This window comes from Carettochelys insculpta, chromosome 15 (assembly GCF_033958435.1).
Source record: "Carettochelys insculpta isolate YL-2023 chromosome 15, ASM3395843v1, whole genome shotgun sequence".
NCBI classification, from domain to species: domain Eukaryota; kingdom Metazoa; phylum Chordata; order Testudines; family Carettochelyidae; genus Carettochelys; species Carettochelys insculpta.
In genome coordinates this window covers 23,830,975-23,853,394 of record NC_134151.1, presented here as the reverse complement: position 1 = coordinate 23,853,394, position 22,420 = coordinate 23,830,975, and the positions used below count along the sequence as shown (strand labels likewise).

The 22,420-nt window shown below is 42.1% G+C and overlaps 1 protein-coding gene across 1 annotated transcript in view; it reads right to left on the bottom strand.

Annotated features, from left to right (window-relative positions):
- FNIP1 (folliculin interacting protein 1) overlaps positions 1-22,420 on the bottom strand; it is a 129,644-nt gene that overhangs the window by 38,048 nt on the left and 69,176 nt on the right. The window contains 5 exon segments of the mRNA XM_075009316.1: positions 292-363; positions 2,822-2,905; positions 6,915-7,006; positions 7,497-7,571; positions 9,358-9,458. Of these exon segments, the coding sequence (XP_074865417.1) occupies positions 292-363; positions 2,822-2,905; positions 6,915-7,006; positions 7,497-7,571; positions 9,358-9,458 (424 nt within the window).

The following is a 22,420-nucleotide window of genomic DNA, read 5'->3' as shown; positions in this document are numbered from 1 at the left end:
AGTCTTTTGCCTGGCTCATTGGGAGTGTGTGATATTCAATGGAACTGCTATGCTCAGAGTATTTCTGGGAACTATTTTAAGAATATCATGGGTGCCTGAAGTATATGGAGAGGTGCTCATCGCTAGTATTTGCATACCTATAAACAAATTAATACATATGTTTCAAAATAGATCATTATTGTAGGAAAAGTCAGATTTCTGGGATTCTGGTTTTAGGGAAGTCACCAAGAAACAGAGGTAGTGGATTAGGTAACACGATAGATGGACATCTAATAGCAGTCATTCATTTACCAGATCTTGCTATGCCGCTGTCTCTATCCTCATTCTGCTCCCTCCCAGGCATGTCCATAGGGTTGCTGTGAACTGTAAAATAAGGCACACCCAGTTAGCAAGAGAATACACATTGTGTGTCCCTTTTTGTAGTGTTCCACTTAATTAACAAAAGCAAATCATGCTCATATCATTGCACTAATTCAGATCTTTTCCCACACACTCTACAAGCCCATCACCAAAAGATGCTGCTTAGCTGAACAAGCCAAAATTTTCTTTGGAAAGTTCCTACATATTTTTTTCTGAGATCTGCCTCTTTGAGAACATAAAGGCCGTGTCTACACTAGCCAAAAACTTCGAAATGGCCATACAAATCGCCATTGCGAAGTATACTAATGAAGTGCTGAAATACATATTCAGCGCCTCATTAGCATGCAGGTGGCGCGGCACTTCGAAATTGACGCGGCTCACCACCGCGCAGCTCATCCAGACGGGGCTCCTTTTCGAAAGGACCCCACCTACTTCAAAGTCCCCTTATTCCTATGAGCAGATGGGAATAAGGGGACTTCGAAATTGACGCGGCTCACCGCCGCGCGGCTCATCCAGACAGGGCTCCTTTTCTAAAGGACCCTGCCTACTTTGAAGTGCCGCGGCTGCCCTCATGCTAATGAGGCGCTGAATATGTACTTCAGCGCTTCATTAGTGAACTTCGAAATGGCCATTTGCATGGCCATTTCAAAGTTTTTGGCTAGTGTAGACGTAACCAAAAACAGCCATATCTGGTCAGACCAAAGATTTATCTAGCCCACTATTCTATTTTTCTCACCCTGGCCAATGTCAGGTGCCCCAGAAGGAATGGACAGAACAGTAATCATTAAGTAATTCACCCGCTTTTGCCCATTTTCCAGTTTCTGACATACAGAGACTAGAGACACCCTGCCCATCCTGGCTAATAGCCATCAGTGGACCTATCCTCCATGCATTTATCTAGCTTTTTTTTTTCCTTTTTTTCCCAAGTTCTGTTATAGTCTTGGCCTTTACAACACTCCCTGGCAAGGAGTTCCAAAGGCTGACTGTGCATCTAATGTACCCAAAGACAAGCAGCTAAAGCTTATGCAAAAGATAAAAAGAGAAACTTAGGGTGTAAATGTGTATTACTCAGCACAATTGAATAAAAGCTTTGTATACAACTCTGGACCATGTAATAAATAATTCTTTCAGAACATCTTATAACAGTCATCAGGAAGAAAAGGGGTTACTGCTAAAACTTTCTATAGTGAATTGCTTGTTCAACTAAGCTTTGTGCAGTATCTTTATTCACATCCATTCCTTATGTGTACAATCAAAGAGTGTGTCTCATTCATAATAATCTTAAATATGATGTTTTGCAGATCTGTGAAACAAAAGCTACTCTGCCATGGAAGTAAGACCCAGGCACTGAAAACAAGAATTGTTCATTTCAGATGAACGGAAGTGATTACTTTTCTTATAATTTGGTTAAAGCAAGTCCAGATCTAAATTAGTTTGGAAAGTAAATATTGCCTCCAAAAATAAATAAGCACCATGCAAATGGATAAGTGTCTATAAAAGAAAAAGTTTAAGAGATCTGCTACTCCCTAGAACAAGGTGGGTGATAATTTTTGGCTTGGTGGGAGCACTCCAAGATTTTAGCAAGGCGGCAAGGGCTGCCCTTTTCTATGGAGAGGATGTGGAGTTTGGGATGGAGGTTGGATGCAGAAGGGAGCTTGGGGTAGGAGACTGGGGTGCTGGAGGGGGTGTGGGATCTGAGAGGGTTGTGACCTGGGGCAGGGTCCAGGACGGGGAATGGGTGCAGGAGAGGATTCTGGCATGGGGGAGGGATATAGGAACAGGCGCAGGATCCAAGAGTCAGTTGTGACCTGGGGCAGGAGACTGGGATGCAGGGTCTGGGATGGAGCATGGGTTCAGGGGAGTATTCTGGTCTGGGGGAGGGATGTGAGAGAGGCTGCAGGAAGTGCCAGAGGCAGGCTCTGGCTGAGAGGCAACTACCTAAGCACTCCCAGCCAGCAGCATTCTCAGGCAGGCTACCCTGCCTGCTACCAGCCCCAGACCACCCAGAGTGGCTGGCTGTCCCATGTGGCTCACTGTGCTGTGTGGGGGGGGCTTCATGTGCTGCCCTTGCCACCCCCACCCCCAGCAAAATCTCCTAGCTCACATTGGCTGGTTTCTGGCCAATAGCAGCTAACAGATTTTGCTGAGGGTGGGGCAAGCCCATCCCCATCTGCAGTTCAGAGACACAGTTAGCAGCCAGCTGCTTTGAGTGGTGCTGCTCCATGCCACAGGCCAGGCTGGGGGCTGGATTAAAGGGCTTGTTGGGCCAGATCTTGCCCACCTCTGCTCTCAAATATTCAAATTCCTAGCAATGATAAAAAGCAGGCATCTCTGCTCACTTTATGCATCCCCCATGCCCTCCAATTTCACAACCGTATTTTGGAAAAAAATCTTATTTCCATGGCTACACTACAAATCCACGCAAATTTGTTACATCAACTAGACACAGCACACTGCAAACCTGCAAAGAAAGAGGCGCTCCGGATCAGGCGGAGCGGACCTTGTTCAGAGAACGCTCGCCTAGGGCTGCAAAGCTGTGAAAGACCTATACGGCAAAATGTAAAATACATATGAAAGAATGAGGTTAGTAAAGCAGAGCAGAGCCTGTAGGGGAGAAAATAGGTATAAGCCAACACAAACACAGACCAACAGATACTGGAGAATACAGCTCTTATGCTTAGCAGGAGTTACAATCCAAGCTGAAGTACCAATGGTTAAAACATTGTATTTCCAGTTTAAAAAAACAAAAATGGATCCAATTTTACATTGTGTCCCATAACAGGAACTTTTAAAAAGCAAATTATTAATTTATGCAGAAAGTTAGGAACACCCCCTAGTTTAAAACTTTAGCTCAATTAATGGATAATAGATTTAGCCTGATGTAAAGTATTTGGATTTACATCTCCATTGAGAGGGTGGGTAGGGTACTTCATCTTTGAAGAAGATGCGGGGAAAAAAGCATGAATAAATACGTGTAATAGAATGGCAAGAAAAATTACAGGTCAAAGCCACTTGCTCATGAAAATTAAGAGCAAATTCATGACATTAGTCAGTAGTGGACAGAAAATAAACATTAACCATTTTAAAATCATTAACAAATTAGTTACTGATAGGTAAGTTACATCAGGGAAATATGTTATACATGTTCTACACATGCACCAAAATTAAAAAAAAATACAACTCTGACATTTTCATATAGTAAGTTTTCAGCTACCTCAGAAAAGCTGAATTTGGGGAACTACTGTGCCCCCAAAGTTTTTAATGCAAACTTATTTAAACGCCAGACTTCTGAATTTTTTAACTAAAGCTCCTTTTCCTTCTCTTTTATATTACATCCAGTTCACAGTCCATTTTGGTCAATTTCATGGTCATAGGATTTTTAAAATCTTAAGTTTCATTTTGATGTCATATTATTGCCATCATAGGGACCCTGACCCAAAAATAGAGTTGTGGGGAGTTGCAAGGTTGTTGTAAGGTGGGCTGCAGTACTGCTACCCTAACTTCCGCACTGCTGCAGGTGGCAGTGTTATCCTCAGAACTGGGCAGCTAGAAGGAGACAGCTACTGACCAGGTGTCCAACTCTGAAGGCAGAGCTGCCCCCAGCAGCAGTGCAGAAGGATGGAATGGAATGGTATTGCCACCCTTGCCTTCTGCACTGCTGCCCTCAGAGCTGGGCCCTTAGTCAGCTGCTGCCACTCTCTGGTTGCCCAGCTCTGAAGGCAGCAGTGCAGAACTCAGGGTGGCACATCCTTACTTATGCACTGCTGCTGCTCACCTATACAATGCTGCCTTCAGAGCTGGGTGCCCAGCCAAGAGCTGCTGCTCCCCAGCCTGCACTGAAGGAGGCAAAATCATTCCCCCGTAAAATAACCTTATGCCCCCCAAGTTGAGAAACTCTGGTCTTTCCCATAAAATCAGTATAGTACAGTAGACCCTCAAGTTATGCAACGATTCCATTCCACACACCCTCGTGTAACCCGGATTTCACATAAGTGGGGGGGGTCCGGCTTTTCCCCAGAGCAACACGTGTCTACAGCCGGGGAAGCAGCAGAAAGGTAAGTCCTGGGATGGGGTGGGGCAATTGGGGAGGGTTAAGCCTAGCGGTGGCTTGGGACTGTAGGAAGTGGGCGGGGAGGAACTAAGCATGGGGTGGGTTAGGGCTGCACGCAGGCAAGGGGTGGAGTTGAGCTGGAGCTGCACGCGGGGATAGTGAGCTGGAGCCCTGCTCAGGTGATGAGCTGGGCCATGGGGGTTTGAACCAGGGACACACACAGGGGTGGTGAACCACAGCCAGAGCTGAGTGCAGGGATGGGGGGTGAGCCAGAGCTGCTTGGGGGTGGTGAGCTGGCAATGGGGTTGAACTGGGGCTGGGGAGGTTGAGCCAGAGTCATGCCTGAGGGGTGGTAAGCTAGAACCAGAGGCGGGGTCGGGGGGTGCACATCATGTATGCATGGGTGATGAACAGAACTGGGGTGGGGTTGGAGCTGAAGCCGTGCAGGGCTGGGGCAAGTTAAGCACAACTGGAAATCGCACATTTGCAGGGTTTACTGTAGGATTCAGGGTCAGCCACATAACCGCAGGGTCGCGTACTCTGGGCTTGCATACTCTGAGACCTTTCTGTAACAGGGTAAAAGCACATAGAAAACTAGATTCCAGAGGGGGAGACCAGATTGAATGATTCAAGACACATTTTTCATGGCCATGAAGTTGGTAGGACCGTATATATTAAGGAAGAAGATGACAAGGACAAGTTTCAGGGGGGCAGGCATGTATTGAGAAAGCCATGTGTAACCAGTCCCCAAACCAAAACACACAGAAACTTTTTTTACATCATGAGTTGGCAAGAGCAAGCAGGTGAGAAGCATATTTTTTAAAATTTAAGTGTAGTTATTACAAATGCTCATTACAGATTAACTCCTTGGCCCTGTCTTACGTGTTGTTCCATCTGCCTTGAAGGGGGAAGTGTAAACAAACATGGCTGTAAAGATTGGAAGTTTCGGCAGTTTCACTGCAGTTTCAGTATTTCTGTTTCTTCTTCTGAAATGCTACCTCAGTTGTTACCCAGTACCTCTGTGACTCCCAACTAGCGTACTGACACCTCCTATGGCAGCACAGTAGAAGAGTTATTTCCTTTCTTTTTGCTACTGTAGAAGGCCGCCAGCATTATGATGCTTTGCTACACATACACTGCTGATAAGCACAGTGGCAATGCCTATGTTTTAATATTCCTGTAGATTTTTTTTTTTTTTTTGGGGGGGGGGGGGGGGCCACGGGGCAGGAAGAATGGGAGTTGGCACGCTAACAGTTTTGCCAGACAAAAGCCACTCTCGTACAAATGGCAGAGGGAAGGTGAAATATTCAAAAGTGCATGATATAGGAATTGTACTATGGCACCTAATTCAGTTTTTTAAATCTCACACAAAGCCAAAAGGAAACAATGAGTAACGAGGAAGATGTACAATTCTGACTTTCCACATTTTGTAAAAAGGATTCATTTAAGGAACAATAGTCTCCAATTCCTTTAGAAGGCTTCCTTTGTAAATGAACTACTGGCAAGAAAAGTAGCACAAGCCTATTATCATTATTATACCTTAATTAGCTTGCAAATGATGATGCAAGTTTTAAAGAAGTAGGTGCCGCAACAAGGAGGAAAAGCCGTGTGCTTAGGTTTCTGAACTTTCTCTTCCTTTTTTTAAAGCCGGTTAAAGCCGCAGTTTCAGACATAAAAATCTATTTGAAAAGAATTATTTTGTTTCTGATCTAGCAAGGCATTCTGGCACCTGTTTAAACACAAATGTCATGAGGATGGACTCTTGTTCCCAGGAACTGATTCCATTATTTGGAAGCCAAAACCCCATTTTGGGGTACAATAACATTCAATTAACCTCAGATATGTGGATGCTAGAGCAGAAGAGTTATGTATGTCCACTGATAATCTTGGAAGTTGATCAGTTAACATTTTAAAATTAACTTTTTTTCCTCAGACTATTTTATACTAACTACAACAGAACCTTGGCTTGAAAAATAAATTAAGGGAAATGAAAGCTGCTCGGAAGAGATCATTAGACTATTGCAGTAGCCAGCACAGTACAATTAGGATACATTGACTAGACTAGTTGAGAACACACTTACATGTTTCAAAAGCACCTACTGCAACAAAGTACAAAAAGAACAATGAAAAGGCTTATGATGACTAAAGCGCTCCCTTACTTTAATAAAATACTATTTAAATAACTGACAACAAGAATTGCCGAGTATGGCAGGGCAGAATTAACCCTGTCTGATCAAAAAAGTTATGCTTACTGTGCAGGGATGTATTGGTGTTTCTGCATGTAAGCTGTATTTAAACTTCTAATGAAGATGGGAAAAAACCATGCTTTTAGCCGTACAACTTAGGTCTAAATAAAGGAATTCTCTCTCCAAATCCATACCTATGTTTCTTCCCATAAAATCTTTATCAATGTTCATGTACGCAATTGTTCACAACAATCTAAAAATCTAATGATTATTGAAACAACAAAGACACCAAGAAAGAAAAATCAGTTTTAAATTACCTATGTTTCCAGGGGGTCCATTTGTAATTGTGCTATGGTCTGGCTTTAATGTATTACTGTCCTGATTAATGAACTCAAGACTGTCCTGCAACCTAAAAAAAAGCAAAAACCCAATAAAATCAGTAATTCACGTTTTGATACTGTGCTGTCTGATTTCATTGATAGCCTAATGGAACACACTGACAACTAGTGCAGATTTTCACAACAGTTGTGGGAAAACCACAATGGCCTAATACTGTTCACAAAGCCAAGCCAGTGATGCAGTTAGCTGATGCAAACTGTGCAGCAGCTAGCTTAAAGAAGGAGCCGTTATGTGACACCTCAGTTCCAAGAGAAACTGAGTGCCCTCAACTTTCCTTGATTTCTACAGGAACAAGAAAAGCTCAGCCCCTCACAGGATCAGTCCCCACTTGCCAGATCTGCTTTGAAGGACACTCCATCCCTTTGCTTAAGGCCAGGTGAGGTGGAGATGACCACAAGCAAAGAGCAAGGAGGTTGGCCACAGGAAACAATACAAAGTTCTTTTTCCAAGTGGTACTTAGAGTCAGCTACTCAGACTGAAGATACTTCTAAGGTACTCACGTGTTTAGACTTCCATAGATGCTACTTCCAGTTCGAGCTGTAAAAACCTTGCTAAGCATGAGCTGAGGAGGGGAGCTGTGGGACAAAAGAAAAAGAGGTCAGTACAGAACTACTGTCTCAAGATTTCCTTTATTTCCTCCATTCAAATCCCTCCAGATTTTAAAAGCTGAATGTATAACATGAAAATCAGCCTAGCATTATTGTATGTCTAAATCACTACTGGGATAAATACAGTCAGTCCTCAATATATGCTGCTCCAACACAAGTTATTTTGCACTTACAGCATTGAAACTTTGAGGAACACGATATAAAATTTCTCGCACTTAAGTCATTATGTCATTTAGAAAACAGAAAATTAGCAACTACAACTCTCCTCTATCTCATACTGCACATAGGATAAAAAATGGTGTAAAAATGTATTTTGGGTTAGGATCATTTCTTTAAAGGTTGCTTAAAATGCTTTAAATGTATGGTACGGTAAGCAAATGGTATGTTAGTGTTTAAATGATCACAGACAAAATATACACTCTTACAGTCCCTATCCCCCTCTATTTACATTATTTTTTATGGAGGAAAAGTCCTCATTATATGTTGTTTCACTTTAAGTTGCAACTTTTCAGTCCCTATCCCCAACACATATTGAGGACCCCACTACAATTTGTACTTGAACTTGGGCTGCATCTACCCTATGAGATAAATTCAAATTTGAGGCAGTTAGCTCAATATTACAAGGTGATTGTTTTCACTGAAAATACCATTAGCTTGATTTAGGGAGCACTAATCTTGAGATTACAAAACTGCAGCTACTTTATGGGTATAGCATCAAGCTTGAATTCAGAAGTTCAATTAAAGACCAGTGTGGAAGCGCCATGTCCTAAAATTTAATTGATTAGCCTCCCTCCACAAGTGTCCCCTATCTATCCCACAAAGTTGCATGTGCTGCACCTGTCTCCCAGATCCCTGTTATGAGCAGGAGCTGGGAAACTGCCCAGGCTGCTGCACTCCTGTGATGGGGGCCAGGAACCCTGAAGCAAGGCGGCTCAAGCCATGCAGGGCCAGGCACCCCGCCCCTGCACTGCTGGAGCCACATGCAGGGCCAGGCACCCCACCGCGAGGCTGCTGGAGCCACACACAGGGCCAGGCGCCCGTGGGCAGGCAACCACCCCACAGGAGCTCTTGGCCACCTACAACCAGGTGCCCCCAGCCAGCGGGCTCCTGCAGCTTTTCCGCCTGAGCTGGTGAGTGGCAGGGGTTTGGGTTTGGCAGGGGGAGTGTTTTGAGGGGCAGGGTTGGGAGGTTGGTTTTTGGGGGAAGTTGGGATGGGACTGGGGGAGCCTGGTGGGAGAGGGAGTAAACCCTCACATTTAAAGGAACTATGGAGAACAGACAGCCCTATCAGTCCATTAAATGGAGGGTTTACTATACTAGCAGGAGTCAGGAAATTGACCAGGGCTGCTGCGCTGTCAGTTTCTCAGGTCCCCCAGCTGCTGGACCCAGGAAACTGACAGCGCTGCTGCTCCTGGCTCAGAATGTGAGGCTGAGGGAACTGTGGGATAGGTTCCCACAATGCACTGCTGCAACAGTCGATGTTTGGTGATTTCAGTGTGGAAGCAATGTGTCGAATATGTTGGGAGCCTGTGGATAGTGAGGATACTCAAAATTGAATTTAGAAAAACCAGCATTATAAAATCAATTTTAATAAATGCAGATTTATCTTGCAGTGTAGACGTAGCCTTAGAACAGGGTTTCTGCTCTGGCAATATTCAGAAGAACAACACTTTTACTTAAGTACGGAATCTTGCGAAAAGGACTTCAGTATTAAACAACAACAACAACAACAACAAAACAGAACAAGTCTCACCGGATCTGGTGAATTTTCAGTGTAGAACCCTTGTAGCTCATGGCCACAGAGCCAAACATCATCTCCCCGAGCATATTGGCATCTGAAGAGCATCGAGAGCCCTGAAGGACAAACCAGTTAATTACTTTGTTATTCACTTAAGCCTTTCCAGAGCACATTTGCAGCTGAGGCAACACAGAGACAAGGAACATATCAAAAAATGCCTTGCTCTGATGAATGCAGATCTCAGGTACATTTGCAATGTAATATGGTGTTGGCCCCTTAAAAGCACAGTATAGTTGCCTGAGATATGTTCTACAGCAATCTTGAAGGTGAGCTTGTGAATTAAACCAGTCAGTACATTCAACAGAACAAACATATCTCTGTGGGAGGTACAGTGCATTTCAGTACTGGCTGTTAGAAGTTGTTATTGGAAGACCAAACTGAGTCAGAAAGGGTGGAGTGGAGTGTGATTATATTCTCAGGGACTGATAAGGGACCAGTTTCCAGAATGACACAAAAGGATATCTGTAATTAGGCCTAGAAATAATACATTGGTGAATTTATTTCACTGTAATTTGTACAATTCTACGAGTTGTTCATGATTATTCAGAAAGTCATTCTGGTATTTGTGAAATAGTTCAAATACTGAAAGTCTCATAGATGTTATCATCAATCAATTTCTAGCTGAATACTTTTACCATCATTAAATTATTTGTCATTCATTATTCTCCTTAAAAAGTTTCAACTGTCCAGGCAAGAAGCAGAAACAAAATACCAGGTGATTAAAAGTGACCACTGAATAATGAATAGCAAATAGCTGAAGAAACAATTCACGGCTGGCTGAAATGTGCTCACAAACCACTCCTTCCCCTGGTTCTCCCTTTTGCACTGCAAATGACAATTGGATCTTTACTTTCGGATTGTCCACACGCTAGTCATAATTTTTATGCACAATCAAGCCTTTAACCCTCCTGCCTTGCCAATGATGCCAGTCTTTATCACCCATCGGCCCAATTGTCTCTTAAACACCTTATTGCATTTGCCCATGGCCACCCCTTATGCTTAGGGAGGATCTCCCAATATAAACCTAGTGCATTATCCTCCAAAGCTCTCCGTAAATGTCACTCTGGCACTTACCAGGTGTTTGACAAAGTGGGTGTGCTGTGTCTGTTGCTTCCTACCTTAACAATAATTAAGTCACTTTTTCAGAGGGGGAGCCGTGTTAGTCCGTTTCAGCAAAAACAATGAGGAGTCCTGTGGCACCCTAAAGACTAACACATTTATTTGATCATAAGCTTCTGTGTGCTGGAGCCCACTTTGTCAGATGTAATTATGTCACTGTTACCTCGTGTTCCTCCCACACCTTTGTATCCAACTGTTGTCTCTTGTCTTATATTTAGACTGTAAGCTCTCAGTTCCTCCACTGATGCTGCCAGTCATTAGTTGTGGTACTTTTCCTCAGGCGATACCATGCACAGAATGAGATTACCATTTTTTCATAATGCCACAGTAATACCATCTTTCCAGTGTCATGGTACTTGTTCTTTCACCCACATTTTGTTAAGAGTTTTATTGGCTGCTCAGTCAGAATTTTTCCTCCTGTCTTCAATACATCTGCTTGAATTCTGTGAACATCAGGTGTTTCCCTTACTTGATTTGTCCTTTGCTAGCTTTAATTTCATTGGGTGTTATTGGTCTCTCTTTGATTTCTAACTTAGCACTGGCATTTTTCTCAAAACTGTGCATGACTGTTGGCTCTGGACAGTTTAACCTGCAATGGAAATGTTCTTTCTGGGCTTGCATGTTGTCAAGTATCAGAGGGGTAGCCGTGTTAGTCTGGATCTGTAGCAGCAACGAAGGGTCCTGTGGCACCTTATAGACTAACAGAAAAGTTTAGAGCATGAGCTTTCGTGAGTTTCATGACCAGCATCTGAAGAAGTGAGTTAACTCACGAAAGCTCATGCTCTAAACTTTTCTGTTAGTCTATAAGGTGCCACAGGACCCTTCATTTCTGGGCTTGTTCTTCATGCATTTTCAGCATCATTGATGTGTATCACCTGTGATGATCTAGTTTTTCTGAGTCTTTACTATCCTACAGAGCTGCTTGAAATTTCATCTTTTGTGCTGCAGCTTCTGCTTCTTCATATTTCTTCTGAAGTCAGAATTTCTTGCCTGAATTTCTTACTTGCCTCTTGCATCTGCCTCTAAGTTTTCTGCCTGTGTTTTGTACTGTTCCTTTTTTTGCCATCAGTTTTCTCTTTGTCAATCACTGCCTATGTTTCAGATGCAGTAATCTATGCACTTTACTTTTGTCCTCTTTGGATCCCCACTACTTCCTCTGCTGTCTCAACGATCACCTTTTTTTCAGGTTGACCATCTGTCTTCCAGACTTTGATCAGTCTGGTTCCTTAAGATACTGGAATGGTTGTGAAATGCAATCTGGAATCCAATCTGCACTTTTTTTTCCCTGGAATTTCTTGGTATAACATGTTTTTTGTCCATCTTTCTGACCTTTTGAAATTAAGTTGTAATGTGGCCTCTCAAAGATAACAATCTGAGCCAACATCTGCTCCTTGGCTGACTCTGACATCCTTCAAAGAAGATGCTCACCTCTTAGATATACACAGGTGGCATATCTGGTTGACTGTTGCATTACTGAGTGATTGCATATGAGCTTGTGAATCTTTCCTGTGCTGGAAAAGACTGCCTCCTAGCTTTACATTATTTCAGCCAGAGAGATTCAAGAGCCATTTATCATTACACATTTGGATGCCCTCCACGGCTGTGCCCAGGACACCTTCCCAGCCAACAGAGATCAAACTGATGTCTTGATCAGACATGTCATCCAGAAGTACTGCACCTGTTTGTAGTATGTATTCTTTTAACTGTTGTCTGATGTATTTGTCGGTCATATATTTGGGTTACACTTACCCTTCAGAGCTTACAGCTGTAGCACTGCTAGTGCAGATGTTCTAAGTTGATGCAAGAGAGCTCTCCCTTTGACTATGTGGGCAGGAGAAGCTCTGTCTACAACAGCATTGTCTACACCATCGCTCAGGTCAGTGTAACTTATTTTGCTCAGGGAGATGGCTTAGTCACACTTCTGAACAACCTAAGTTATTGTGAGGTAACTTCTTGTATAGATTTATTGTACATGGGACATCTCTTGTTTGCAGCCTGGCTTTTGTTATTCTGCCATTTGCTGGCTCCCAAGACAACAGGCTCTTCACTGTGATATTACCCAGCATTCCTAAGCCTCTTTCATACGTTCTTATTCCTAAGCAGAAGACTCTAACATCATCAAACTCCATCTTGCCACTCCATGCCCACCTCATTTCACTGCACCAAGTAGGTTCATCTGGTATTTTTCCCTTTCTTTTGTAACTTATGACAGCTTTCCCATACTACACAAATCAGATACATCCAACCTGCCTACTCTTGTTCCAGATTTGCTGCCAGGATTCAATCTCTCCAAATTTGACCCTCCTCTTGGGCTTCACCGAGATCTGTCGTTCTTAGGTTTCATCATCATCTTTGTCCCAAAGAGCTTTTACACCAATAATAAATATCAACAGTAATGTACAGTGCCCAGCACAATGAGGCCCTTGATTGGGACTACTCAGCTCTATGGCAATGTAAATTATTTTTATTATTTACAACAATAGGCACACTTATGAATAATGATTGTATTTGGAGAAGTGTTTTTGAAGGTCTCTCAAAGAGAAAACAGGGCTAAATTCATAACAAATAAGATGACTAGCTCTAATTTGCTTTATTTGGCCACTTGTGCATTAAAAATACCACCATTCAGAATTTCACACATATTTAGCACCTGTTTAAGACAGACTTAAATCACTTGGCACCTGCTGAATGTGTGGCCATGAAGAATAATGCACACTTCAGTGATTAGGCAGCAGACAATGACATTCACTAACATTAACAGATTAACAAGTTTCATTGAGAACAATAACAAGTCTTGTGGCACCTTATGGACTAACAGATATTTTGGAGCATAAACTTTCGGGGGCAAAGACCCACTTCATCAGATGCATGAGTGGGGGTGTGGTTTCAGAGTCTCTTTAAATACCCCTCTGAAATCACTCCCCTACTCATGCATCTGATGAAGTGGGTCTTTGCCCACAAAAGCTTATGCTCCAAAATATCTGTTAGTCTGTTAGGTGCCACAAGACTTCTTGTTGTTCTCGAAGCTACAGACTAACACGGCTACCTCTCTGAATTTTATTGAGCGAATGTTTACAACCAATTAATAGCCAAATTGCATAGGATATGAAATAAAAATATGTAAGTCATCTGCGGCACAGAGGTGGGTTACAGCAGTAAAAAGCACTGAGCCTGGTTAACAATTGTACATTGTCACCTGCCTTGCCCCAGATACCTGTGGTGGGAAGAGTACATTTAAGCCAACCAGCAGCCCCTGGGCAAACATCCATAACCCAAAGCAGATTCTTGGCCTATCAACATAAGTAACTATATTAATTGCAGGAATTCAGTTCTCAGCCAGTAGAGTGTGCACCTAGGTTAAGTTCAGCCCAATTAGAGAGAGAGAGTGTTCATATAACTTATAAATCTCAATATTTATCAGACAGGCCTTCATCAAAGTGGTACTAGATGTATGGTCTGTCAAAGCATAGGGAAAACCTTAAGACTCAATTATAGAATATAATAAACAACGAACTATCACACGCAGAAAGTGCAACAGAAACACAGTTTGTACATACTGAAAAACATGTGGGTTTGGAATATCTTTTTTAGCAGATGAAGACTGAACAGGCAAAGCAGTACTGCAGTGCAGTACATGAGTAGAATTGCTTACTTATCCTCTTTGGGTCTTATTAAAAATCAAGGCATGTTCATTCCTGTTTTCCAAAGAATACAAATACAAAAGTAAAGGCTCACCAAATCTGATTGCTTCCTTAGGACCTGATTTCCTCCTTATGGCCTGATCCATGATTGACTGAGGTTCATATGAGGTCCTTCCATTGACTCCATGGATCTTTCTACCAGGCTCGCAATGTGCAGTAGAACCTCAGAATCACAGGCACTAACCTCCCCTCTAGCCAAGGAGTGCTTGACTTCCTCCTACTCCTCATCCCCACACATTGCCCCAACCCCTACCTCTTCCAGCACCCACCCTGCTTCTTCCCAGCCAAGCTCCATCACACCACCATTCCATCCCTTATCCCCAAGTCCCAGCCCCTGCTTCCTCCCCAGAATGCACCATACCTATGTTCCTCCTCTTCTGTCCTGGAGTGTCTACAATGATAAGTGGGACCACTGGAGGAGAAGCAGCACTGGGGGAAGCGGGACTTGGCTGTCGGTGGGTGCTAAGCACCTACTAATTTTTCCCGGTGGGTTCTCTAGCCCCAGAGCACCCAGAGAGTCAGCACCTATGCTTAGAATTACAAACATTGCAGAACTATGAACATCCTCCATTCCCCAGGTGTTTGTAACTTTGAGGTTCTACTCTATGGCTACAGTTACACTAGTGAGTTTTGTAGACAAAACGGGGGTTTGTCAACAAAACTCGCAGTGCATCTATACACAAAACATGTTTTGTCAACAGAAACTGTAGACAAAAATGCTGCGTAAATGCTTTGGGGGCCCTTCTGTTGACAGAGTGGATCAAAAGGTCGGCCTGATTTTATGTGTAGACTTGAACTGTAGATAGAAATTTTGTCAGAATACCTCTTCCAAAAGAGACTTCTGTAGACAGATCACTGTAGTGTAACCGTAGCCTATATGTAACGTTTGGGAATTTGAGCAATTGTTTTTTTTCTAAGTTCCAGCCATGGGGCATTTTGAGGACAATTATGGTTTTCACAATATGGCACATGCTGAGGAAATAAGATTTTTTTAAATTAAATAGCAATTCTAAATGGGGAGCTAAATGGGATTTCTATAAAGTTAAAATACATCTTTAAATATTCCAAACCAAGACGTATATGGGTATTTAAAAGTCCACTTCATTGCATCTGGAAAATGATATTTAATTGTTTTTGAAATATGTCCAGTGAGCCAAATAAAAGTCTGGCCATAGTCATTCTCTCCAGGTTAATACCACGGCTATGTCTACACTAGCCCAAAACTTTGAAAATGGCCATTTCGAAGTTTACTAATGAAGCACTGAAACACATATTCAGCACACCTCATTAGAATGCCGGTAGCTGTGGCACTTCGAAATTGATGCGGCTCGCCGCCACGTGGCTCGTCCAGACGGGGCTCCTTTTCGAAAGGACCCCAAGAACTTCGAAATCCCCTTATTCCTAACAGTAGATATGAATAAGGGGATTTCGGAGTTCCCAGGGTCCTTTTGAAAAGGAGCCACGTCTGGACAAGCTGCATCAATTTTGAAGCGCCACAGCTGCCGGCATTCTAATGAGGCACTGAATATGTATTTCAGCGCTTCATTAGTAAACTTCGAAATGGCCATTTGCATGGCCATTTCAAAGTTTTGGGCTAGTGTAGACACGGCCCATGTGTGTAAGGACAAAGACATCAGGCCATGGGCCCGGTTCACAGAGCATCCTTACAAAAGTCAGCAGGATATAAACAAATTCCTGATGTTAAGAATGAGCTTCTGCGCTTTCCTAGATGAGAGCCTTAGAGACTAAACTTTTATTTGCTCAACACAGAGAGAAGAACTGCATGTTTACTGGTGATGACCCTATGGGGACCATACATTTGGAACAGGCTGGACCAGTGACTTTTTGACAAATTAAAGGTTGACTCATAATCACTTGCACTTAATTTGCATTTGACACCCTTCTCAAGGAAAGAGCTCACAGTGCCATGAGTAATCATGTGTTTCCTGTTACTTGACTGGTGAGAGTTTGTACTTATGGTAAAGGAGGAATGTCATTGCATAGCATCATATGCTAGATAAAGGCACTGCACACAACAAGCAAAATTCTTGAGACTAAAATTAAAAAGTTACCACAGCTAATCAACCAGAGATGCTCTTGCAGCTGACAAAAAACTCATGCCTCTCCTTACTCTCAGCTATGTGTTATCTTTCCAAACATATTCATAAGTGAGCTGGGTCACTTTTTGCAATTATATTCTCTTCTGGTAGCAGTTCCTCCATCCAACCCATTTACTCAGTACTGGCTCTGCCCTGGCTGTGCCTGACCCTGACTAAATTAAATGCCACAAGAACTCACAGAGGTCAGGTACTTCAGAGATGCAGCACTCAGACCCCAGGCAAAACAACAACAATACACACCACTGGAATGTGTCAACTCTAGATGGTGGAACAAGGAACTTGGAACAACACTTGCAAATGCAAGTGGGCTAAGGGTATTGTCTACATTAAGGGGAAGACGGACGCTTCCACAATTGATCTTCCAGGGTTTCATTTAGTGCACCTAGTAGGAATATGCTAAATTGAACCCTGAGAACACCCTGTCAATTGCAGTACTCCTTGCTGTCATGAGAACTAAGGGAAGTCGATGAGAGAGTTTCTCCTGTTGACTTCCTGCAGTAGGGCCATGTGAGAAATTTGATTTAAAGTAAGTTGACTCCAGTTACACAATACATGTAGCTGCTGTTGTGTATCTGAAGTCGAATTTCTTTTCTAGTGTAGACCAGCCCTAAAATTAGATACCTAAGTATGAAAATATCCACAGGGTACTAAGCACACAACAGCTCCTATTGAAATTCGTAGGAGCTGGGTTTGTACATCCTCTGGGAAAAGTTAGACTGATTATTTAGGTGACTACATACAAGTTTAGGTAACAACCAAGTTCGGCCTGAATCTAAATGGCTTGCCCACGTCTTGGAGTGAGGCAATGGTAAGATCTAGGGCTCTCAGATTACGCCCCCCCACCCCCAAGGTTACCACTAGAAACAATGATTAGGTAAAGAAGGTCACTGAATTCTCCTACTTACTCCACCCACCAAAATACAAACAAAACATATAAGATGAAACTCAAAAGACGACTCCTTAAAACATAGCACATTTCACAGCTTAGCTCTTTGAATCTTCAAAGTAGTTTACAAGAAGAATCCGTTACTAGAGGTGGAAAAAACGCCCCCAAAAAGTTACTTGAGTAAAAGTACAGCTGCTTTGGGGAAGGCAGGGTGTACTTAAGAACAAGTTATAGGTATTCCTCTGGAAAACTACTTAAGTAAAAGTACATGCACGCACATCACATCTAGGTTGTATCAAGTATCCAGAAACGGAAGCAGCTGCACATTTACTCAAGTAACTTTCTGGGTACTTTTTCCACCTTTGTCCATTACTAAGGTCGTAATATTTTAACAAAATACCCGCCCAACTTCTTCAGCTCATACCACACCAGGAGCCTAAAAAGGTGAGGGCAAGAATAGCAACTGCCACTGTAAAAAATGAGGATATGATTACAAGGGCTATTAATCTTCATGTGTCAGGGCCAGGATCATGGATACATTCCCATCCTCATCTCCCATGGTATCATATTGTCTAATTGGCAAGGGACACTGTAGGTAATCAAGTAGATTTTAATCAGTAAATATCACCAAGAGCTTTTAAAAAAGAGAATGTGGATCTAGCAAAGTATGTTTGTTCCCAGAACACTGAATAACTATCGTTACAAATTATCAGGCCCAAAAAATGATGATTTTTATCTATGAATACAAGTTACAGGAGTTATGCTGGAATAAGTATAAAGCATTTGAGGGTTATTTGGTTTTAATTTTCTGCCTGTGTGAAAATGTAAGTCAATAAACACTGGGGGGGGAATTAATTAATTATTGAGCCTCTTGATTAAACATCATAAGAAATGAAAACCCATTCATTTCAAACTGAATTATAGTATTTTCTCCTTCCATTGTCAGACCAGACAGAGGCACTGCTAAAAACAAAAAGTACTGATGAGATGTACCACTGTCCTGTTTCAGTTCAGCCTTCATGTGTGTCCACTGAGGATGACTCTACCATGCATTACTACATATGCCTAAAATTTCTTGTGGGAACTCTGCTGCTGTGCCTCCAAGCTCTAGAAAACAGTGGTCACCAAAGGCCAAATTCAACTGCCAGCAGCCAAAAAAGGGGTTAAAAATTAAAAACTCATCTGAGCAGTAATTGAGAACAGTATAGCAAAAGGGCTCATCACAAGGGAAAGACAACTTGGAACTCAACCAGTTACCTTGGTCAAATTTATGAGTTCACATAAAGAGAGATAAAAATAGCAAGTGTTGGCATTATAGAGTCAGTAACATTTGCAAGATTCGGGAATCACATTGCTAACCCATACATTTATAGCATTTTAAATGTCTACTTATTATACAAACTAATCTTCTGCATATAAAGCTAGAATTGCAATACAGAGGTAAAACCCAGGTCTCGTGATCAAACAAACCTTAAGCCTGAATAAGGCAGAAAAATCCCAAAACTATACGAGGGCGAGAATTTGCAAACACTTCCAGGCACAGTGCATTCTGCTGTGTGAAGTCATCTGCAAGTAACCATTCACTAAATTAGATCTTATTAAGAAGCATGTTAATGTATTCTAGTGACATCTGTAAGTGCTTTAGGTGGGACATAATTTACTACCACACAGCAGCCTGGGACAAAGCACTATATTTCATCCTCCATAGAACAAGTTAAATCACACATATAAATCAATCATGATCACACATATTTATATAAAACCATTATAAAAAGTTGCATTAGCATTATTTTATTGTGGCTTTCACTTTGCAATTGCAGAAGTTGTGGTACATACATATATATGCAGGCTGAACTTCTCTCATCCAGTGCCCTTGGGCCCTGACTAGTGTTGGAGGAGAGAATTTGCTGGACCACAGGAGGTCAATATTGTCTAACACATTATCAACACTTCCACTGCTTACTGGGCTCTTCAATATCCAGAGGGTACTAAGCACACAACAGCTCCTACTGAAATTCATACACCACCTGATAAATTCGATTTTATTAAATTCGATTTTATGTTAGGTTTTATAAATTCAAATTTCAGTATCCTCACTTCTCCATAAAGTCCACACAAAGTCGAGTTAGTGCTGCCACAATGAATGGCCAAAGATCAAACTCTTGCAGCAGCGCATTGTGGGAAACTATCCCACAGTTCCCTCAGCCCTGCATTCTGCACCCAACCCCTGGGCCCTGCCACCAGCAGCACTCACCCTGCTGCCTGGTTCCATGTTGGAGATAAAAGTTTTATTCTTTGTCCATGCGTATTTTAGGTCTCATAATATACCAGTGTAAGGCAACATATTAACCTATTCAGCATTTTATTAAGTTTTATTAATTACGGTCTTTAATTTAATATATGCCTCTGTTTAAAAATTTAGTGAGTTTAGTAAGTAAAGAGACAGATTTCTGATATTGTGTCTATGTTAATGAAATTAAAAGAATGCTGGAGGCTAAAGTCTTAATTGTTTGATTTACAATATCTTTTGCTTTGCCCAATATGAGATACTGTGGTACAATGCTTCTTCTTTAAAAGTCCTTGTAACACTTTTGTTTACATGTAAAAGTGGTATGTCTGTATTAAAATAAAGGCGCAAAAGTTATCCTCAAAGAAAACGGCCAAAAAAAAGGGGGGCGGGGGGGTGAGCATGGGTGAAGACAGACTCAACGGCGTCAGAAAAGAAGCCTCAGGACAAAAAGCGATCAAACTGGCAGACTGATGACTCTAAAGCACGGAGCAGGCACCCCTAAAAGCAATTAATTACAAAATCGGCCTTTCAAAAATGTTTTAAAAACATTTAATATCAAAACAAAAATACACCAGTCACAAACTAACCCAGCAAAATCCATAAACATCAACAAAGCAAAGAATTATAAAAGCAGGGTACGTTCCCTAGCTCTTTAGGTTTGTCTTGTCACCACCTCCAGAAAAGCATCGAATCACAACCAACAAGGCCCTGCTCCTGCTCTGTAACGGATCTAGCTGGCCACTAGATTGATCCAGACTCTGAATTGGTAACTATAACATCATCTGGCAAAACTGCGTATATGGTGTCTGTGTGTGTAAGTAACTAAAAAGCATATGCTTCTGTTATATTCTCAATAACGGCAGTGTACTGCCTTTTCTCCTATTAAAGATCTTGTGTGCTTCACTTAAGCATAACATCCAGGTCCCCGCAGCCTAGGAGAGCCAGGAAGCTGACCAGAGCTGTGGCACCTGGCTTGCCGGGGCTGGGAGCAAGGTGCAGCAGCACTAGTCAGTTTTCTGCCTCCCCAACAGGTGCAGCAGCCCGGAGCCAGGTGCAGCAGCCCACTCATCCTCTGGAGGCTAATGAATTCAATACAAAGACATGGTGCTTCCACACCAGCCTTCATCCAAACTTTTAAATTTGAACTTGACACTACACCCAGCCAGTTTCAATGATGTTATGATATCAACATTAGTGCCCCCAAAATTGAGCTGATGGTATTTACAGTGAAGACAGTCACTTGGTACAATTGAGCTAACCGCCTTAAGTTCAAATTTATCAGGTAGCGTAGACATAGCCTGAGGGGTAAATTACAGCTAAATAACAGCACAGAACTCTGAGAGCCAGGTCTGGTGGCTGTAAACAAACTTTATGGGACAACCGGAAACTTGGCCACTCCCATGGTAAGTGAATAGTCACAATCTGTATCTTCACAAACCAAAAAAAGCAGTCCTGTAGCATTTTAAAGACTAATAAAATGATTTATTAGGTGATGAGCTTTCGTGGGACAGACCCACTTCTTCAGATCTGGAAATTCTGAATTCCCAGATCTGAAGAAGTGGTTCTGTCCCACAAAAGCTCATCACCTAATAAATCATTTTGTTAGTCTTTGAAGTGCTACAAGACAGCTGTTTGGTTCCATGATAAGTGGTCGTCCAGCTAACTAAAATCATGCGGACTTACAGACATTGCCAGACAAGAGACTTACAGATTAGAGAGGTTCAACCTGTATTATACACACTTTATATTTTATGATGCCTTTATTCTCCAGATAATGCTAATCAGTGTCTGTATATAGTCAGAGCCCAACACGGGTAAAAAATTTGTACCCTCATCCACAAAAATGAGCTGTGGACATCATTGACATACAAGGATGTAGATACCCATGAATATAAAGCAGGTATCCAGCAGCTAGCCACAGATCTGCAGGGCTATAACACAGCCTGCCCAATCACTAAGAGAAATAAGAAGCTGTAGGTCTAGACATAGAAGAGCATGATGTTCTTTTTGTTACAAAGGATGCTGCAGAAGTTACTGTGTGCCAGAGGAAGCACATGAAGAGAAATGGAACAGCTCTTCCTTTCCAAAGCAGACAGAATATCCTCCCAAAAAGGGCAAAGGGACAAAGAGGACTTCAGGCACCTTTTTGAAACTACTGAGAAGAACTGTATGAAAGAAAAGACAAAGGGAACACATTTCTGGTCAAATACAGTATAGTTAATGTGACGTTAGCTAAAGTCAATGCAGAAAGCTTGGTCATTTGTATGTCTGGTAGGTTAAGACATCAGTTGTATTGTACCTCAAAATAGGCTGTACCTCAAAATAGGCAGCTTCCCTGGAACACACATTTAATTCATAACAAAGACTATACAGGCACAGCTCTATTTTAGGATGGCTTAATATAAAATGCTTGTGATCCATGGAAGCTGAGATGACAGAAATATATCTGTGTCAGATGACTCTGTCTAGTCTTGTAACCCAAACCTCCACTCTTCTGCAAAATTTAACTCAAGTTGTACAGCACTGTTACATATCCTTCATCTACAGATTTACAGCTGTACGTAGCCACATATTACTTTTTTAAAGCTTCCCAGGACAGAGAACATTTTAGTTTAAATATATTTGTAATTCAGAATGCTTAAAAAAATCACAAAGTCTAGGGTCTTTCACTAGAGAAAGGCTATACAATCAGCACAAGTCTAAATACTCCAAGGAACAAAGTATCTCCACCTACCATCAAGGCTCTAGTTCCAATTTCATTTCAGAGAAGGGGCTTATTGTCCAGGCTCTGTTCAGATATGGCACAAAAGGATATAACTCTGGAAATATTGCTGCCATTCAAGGCAGAGCTTTTGAGAGAACAGCTTATCACGTTTTAGTGCCCTTGAGCCACAAACCCAGG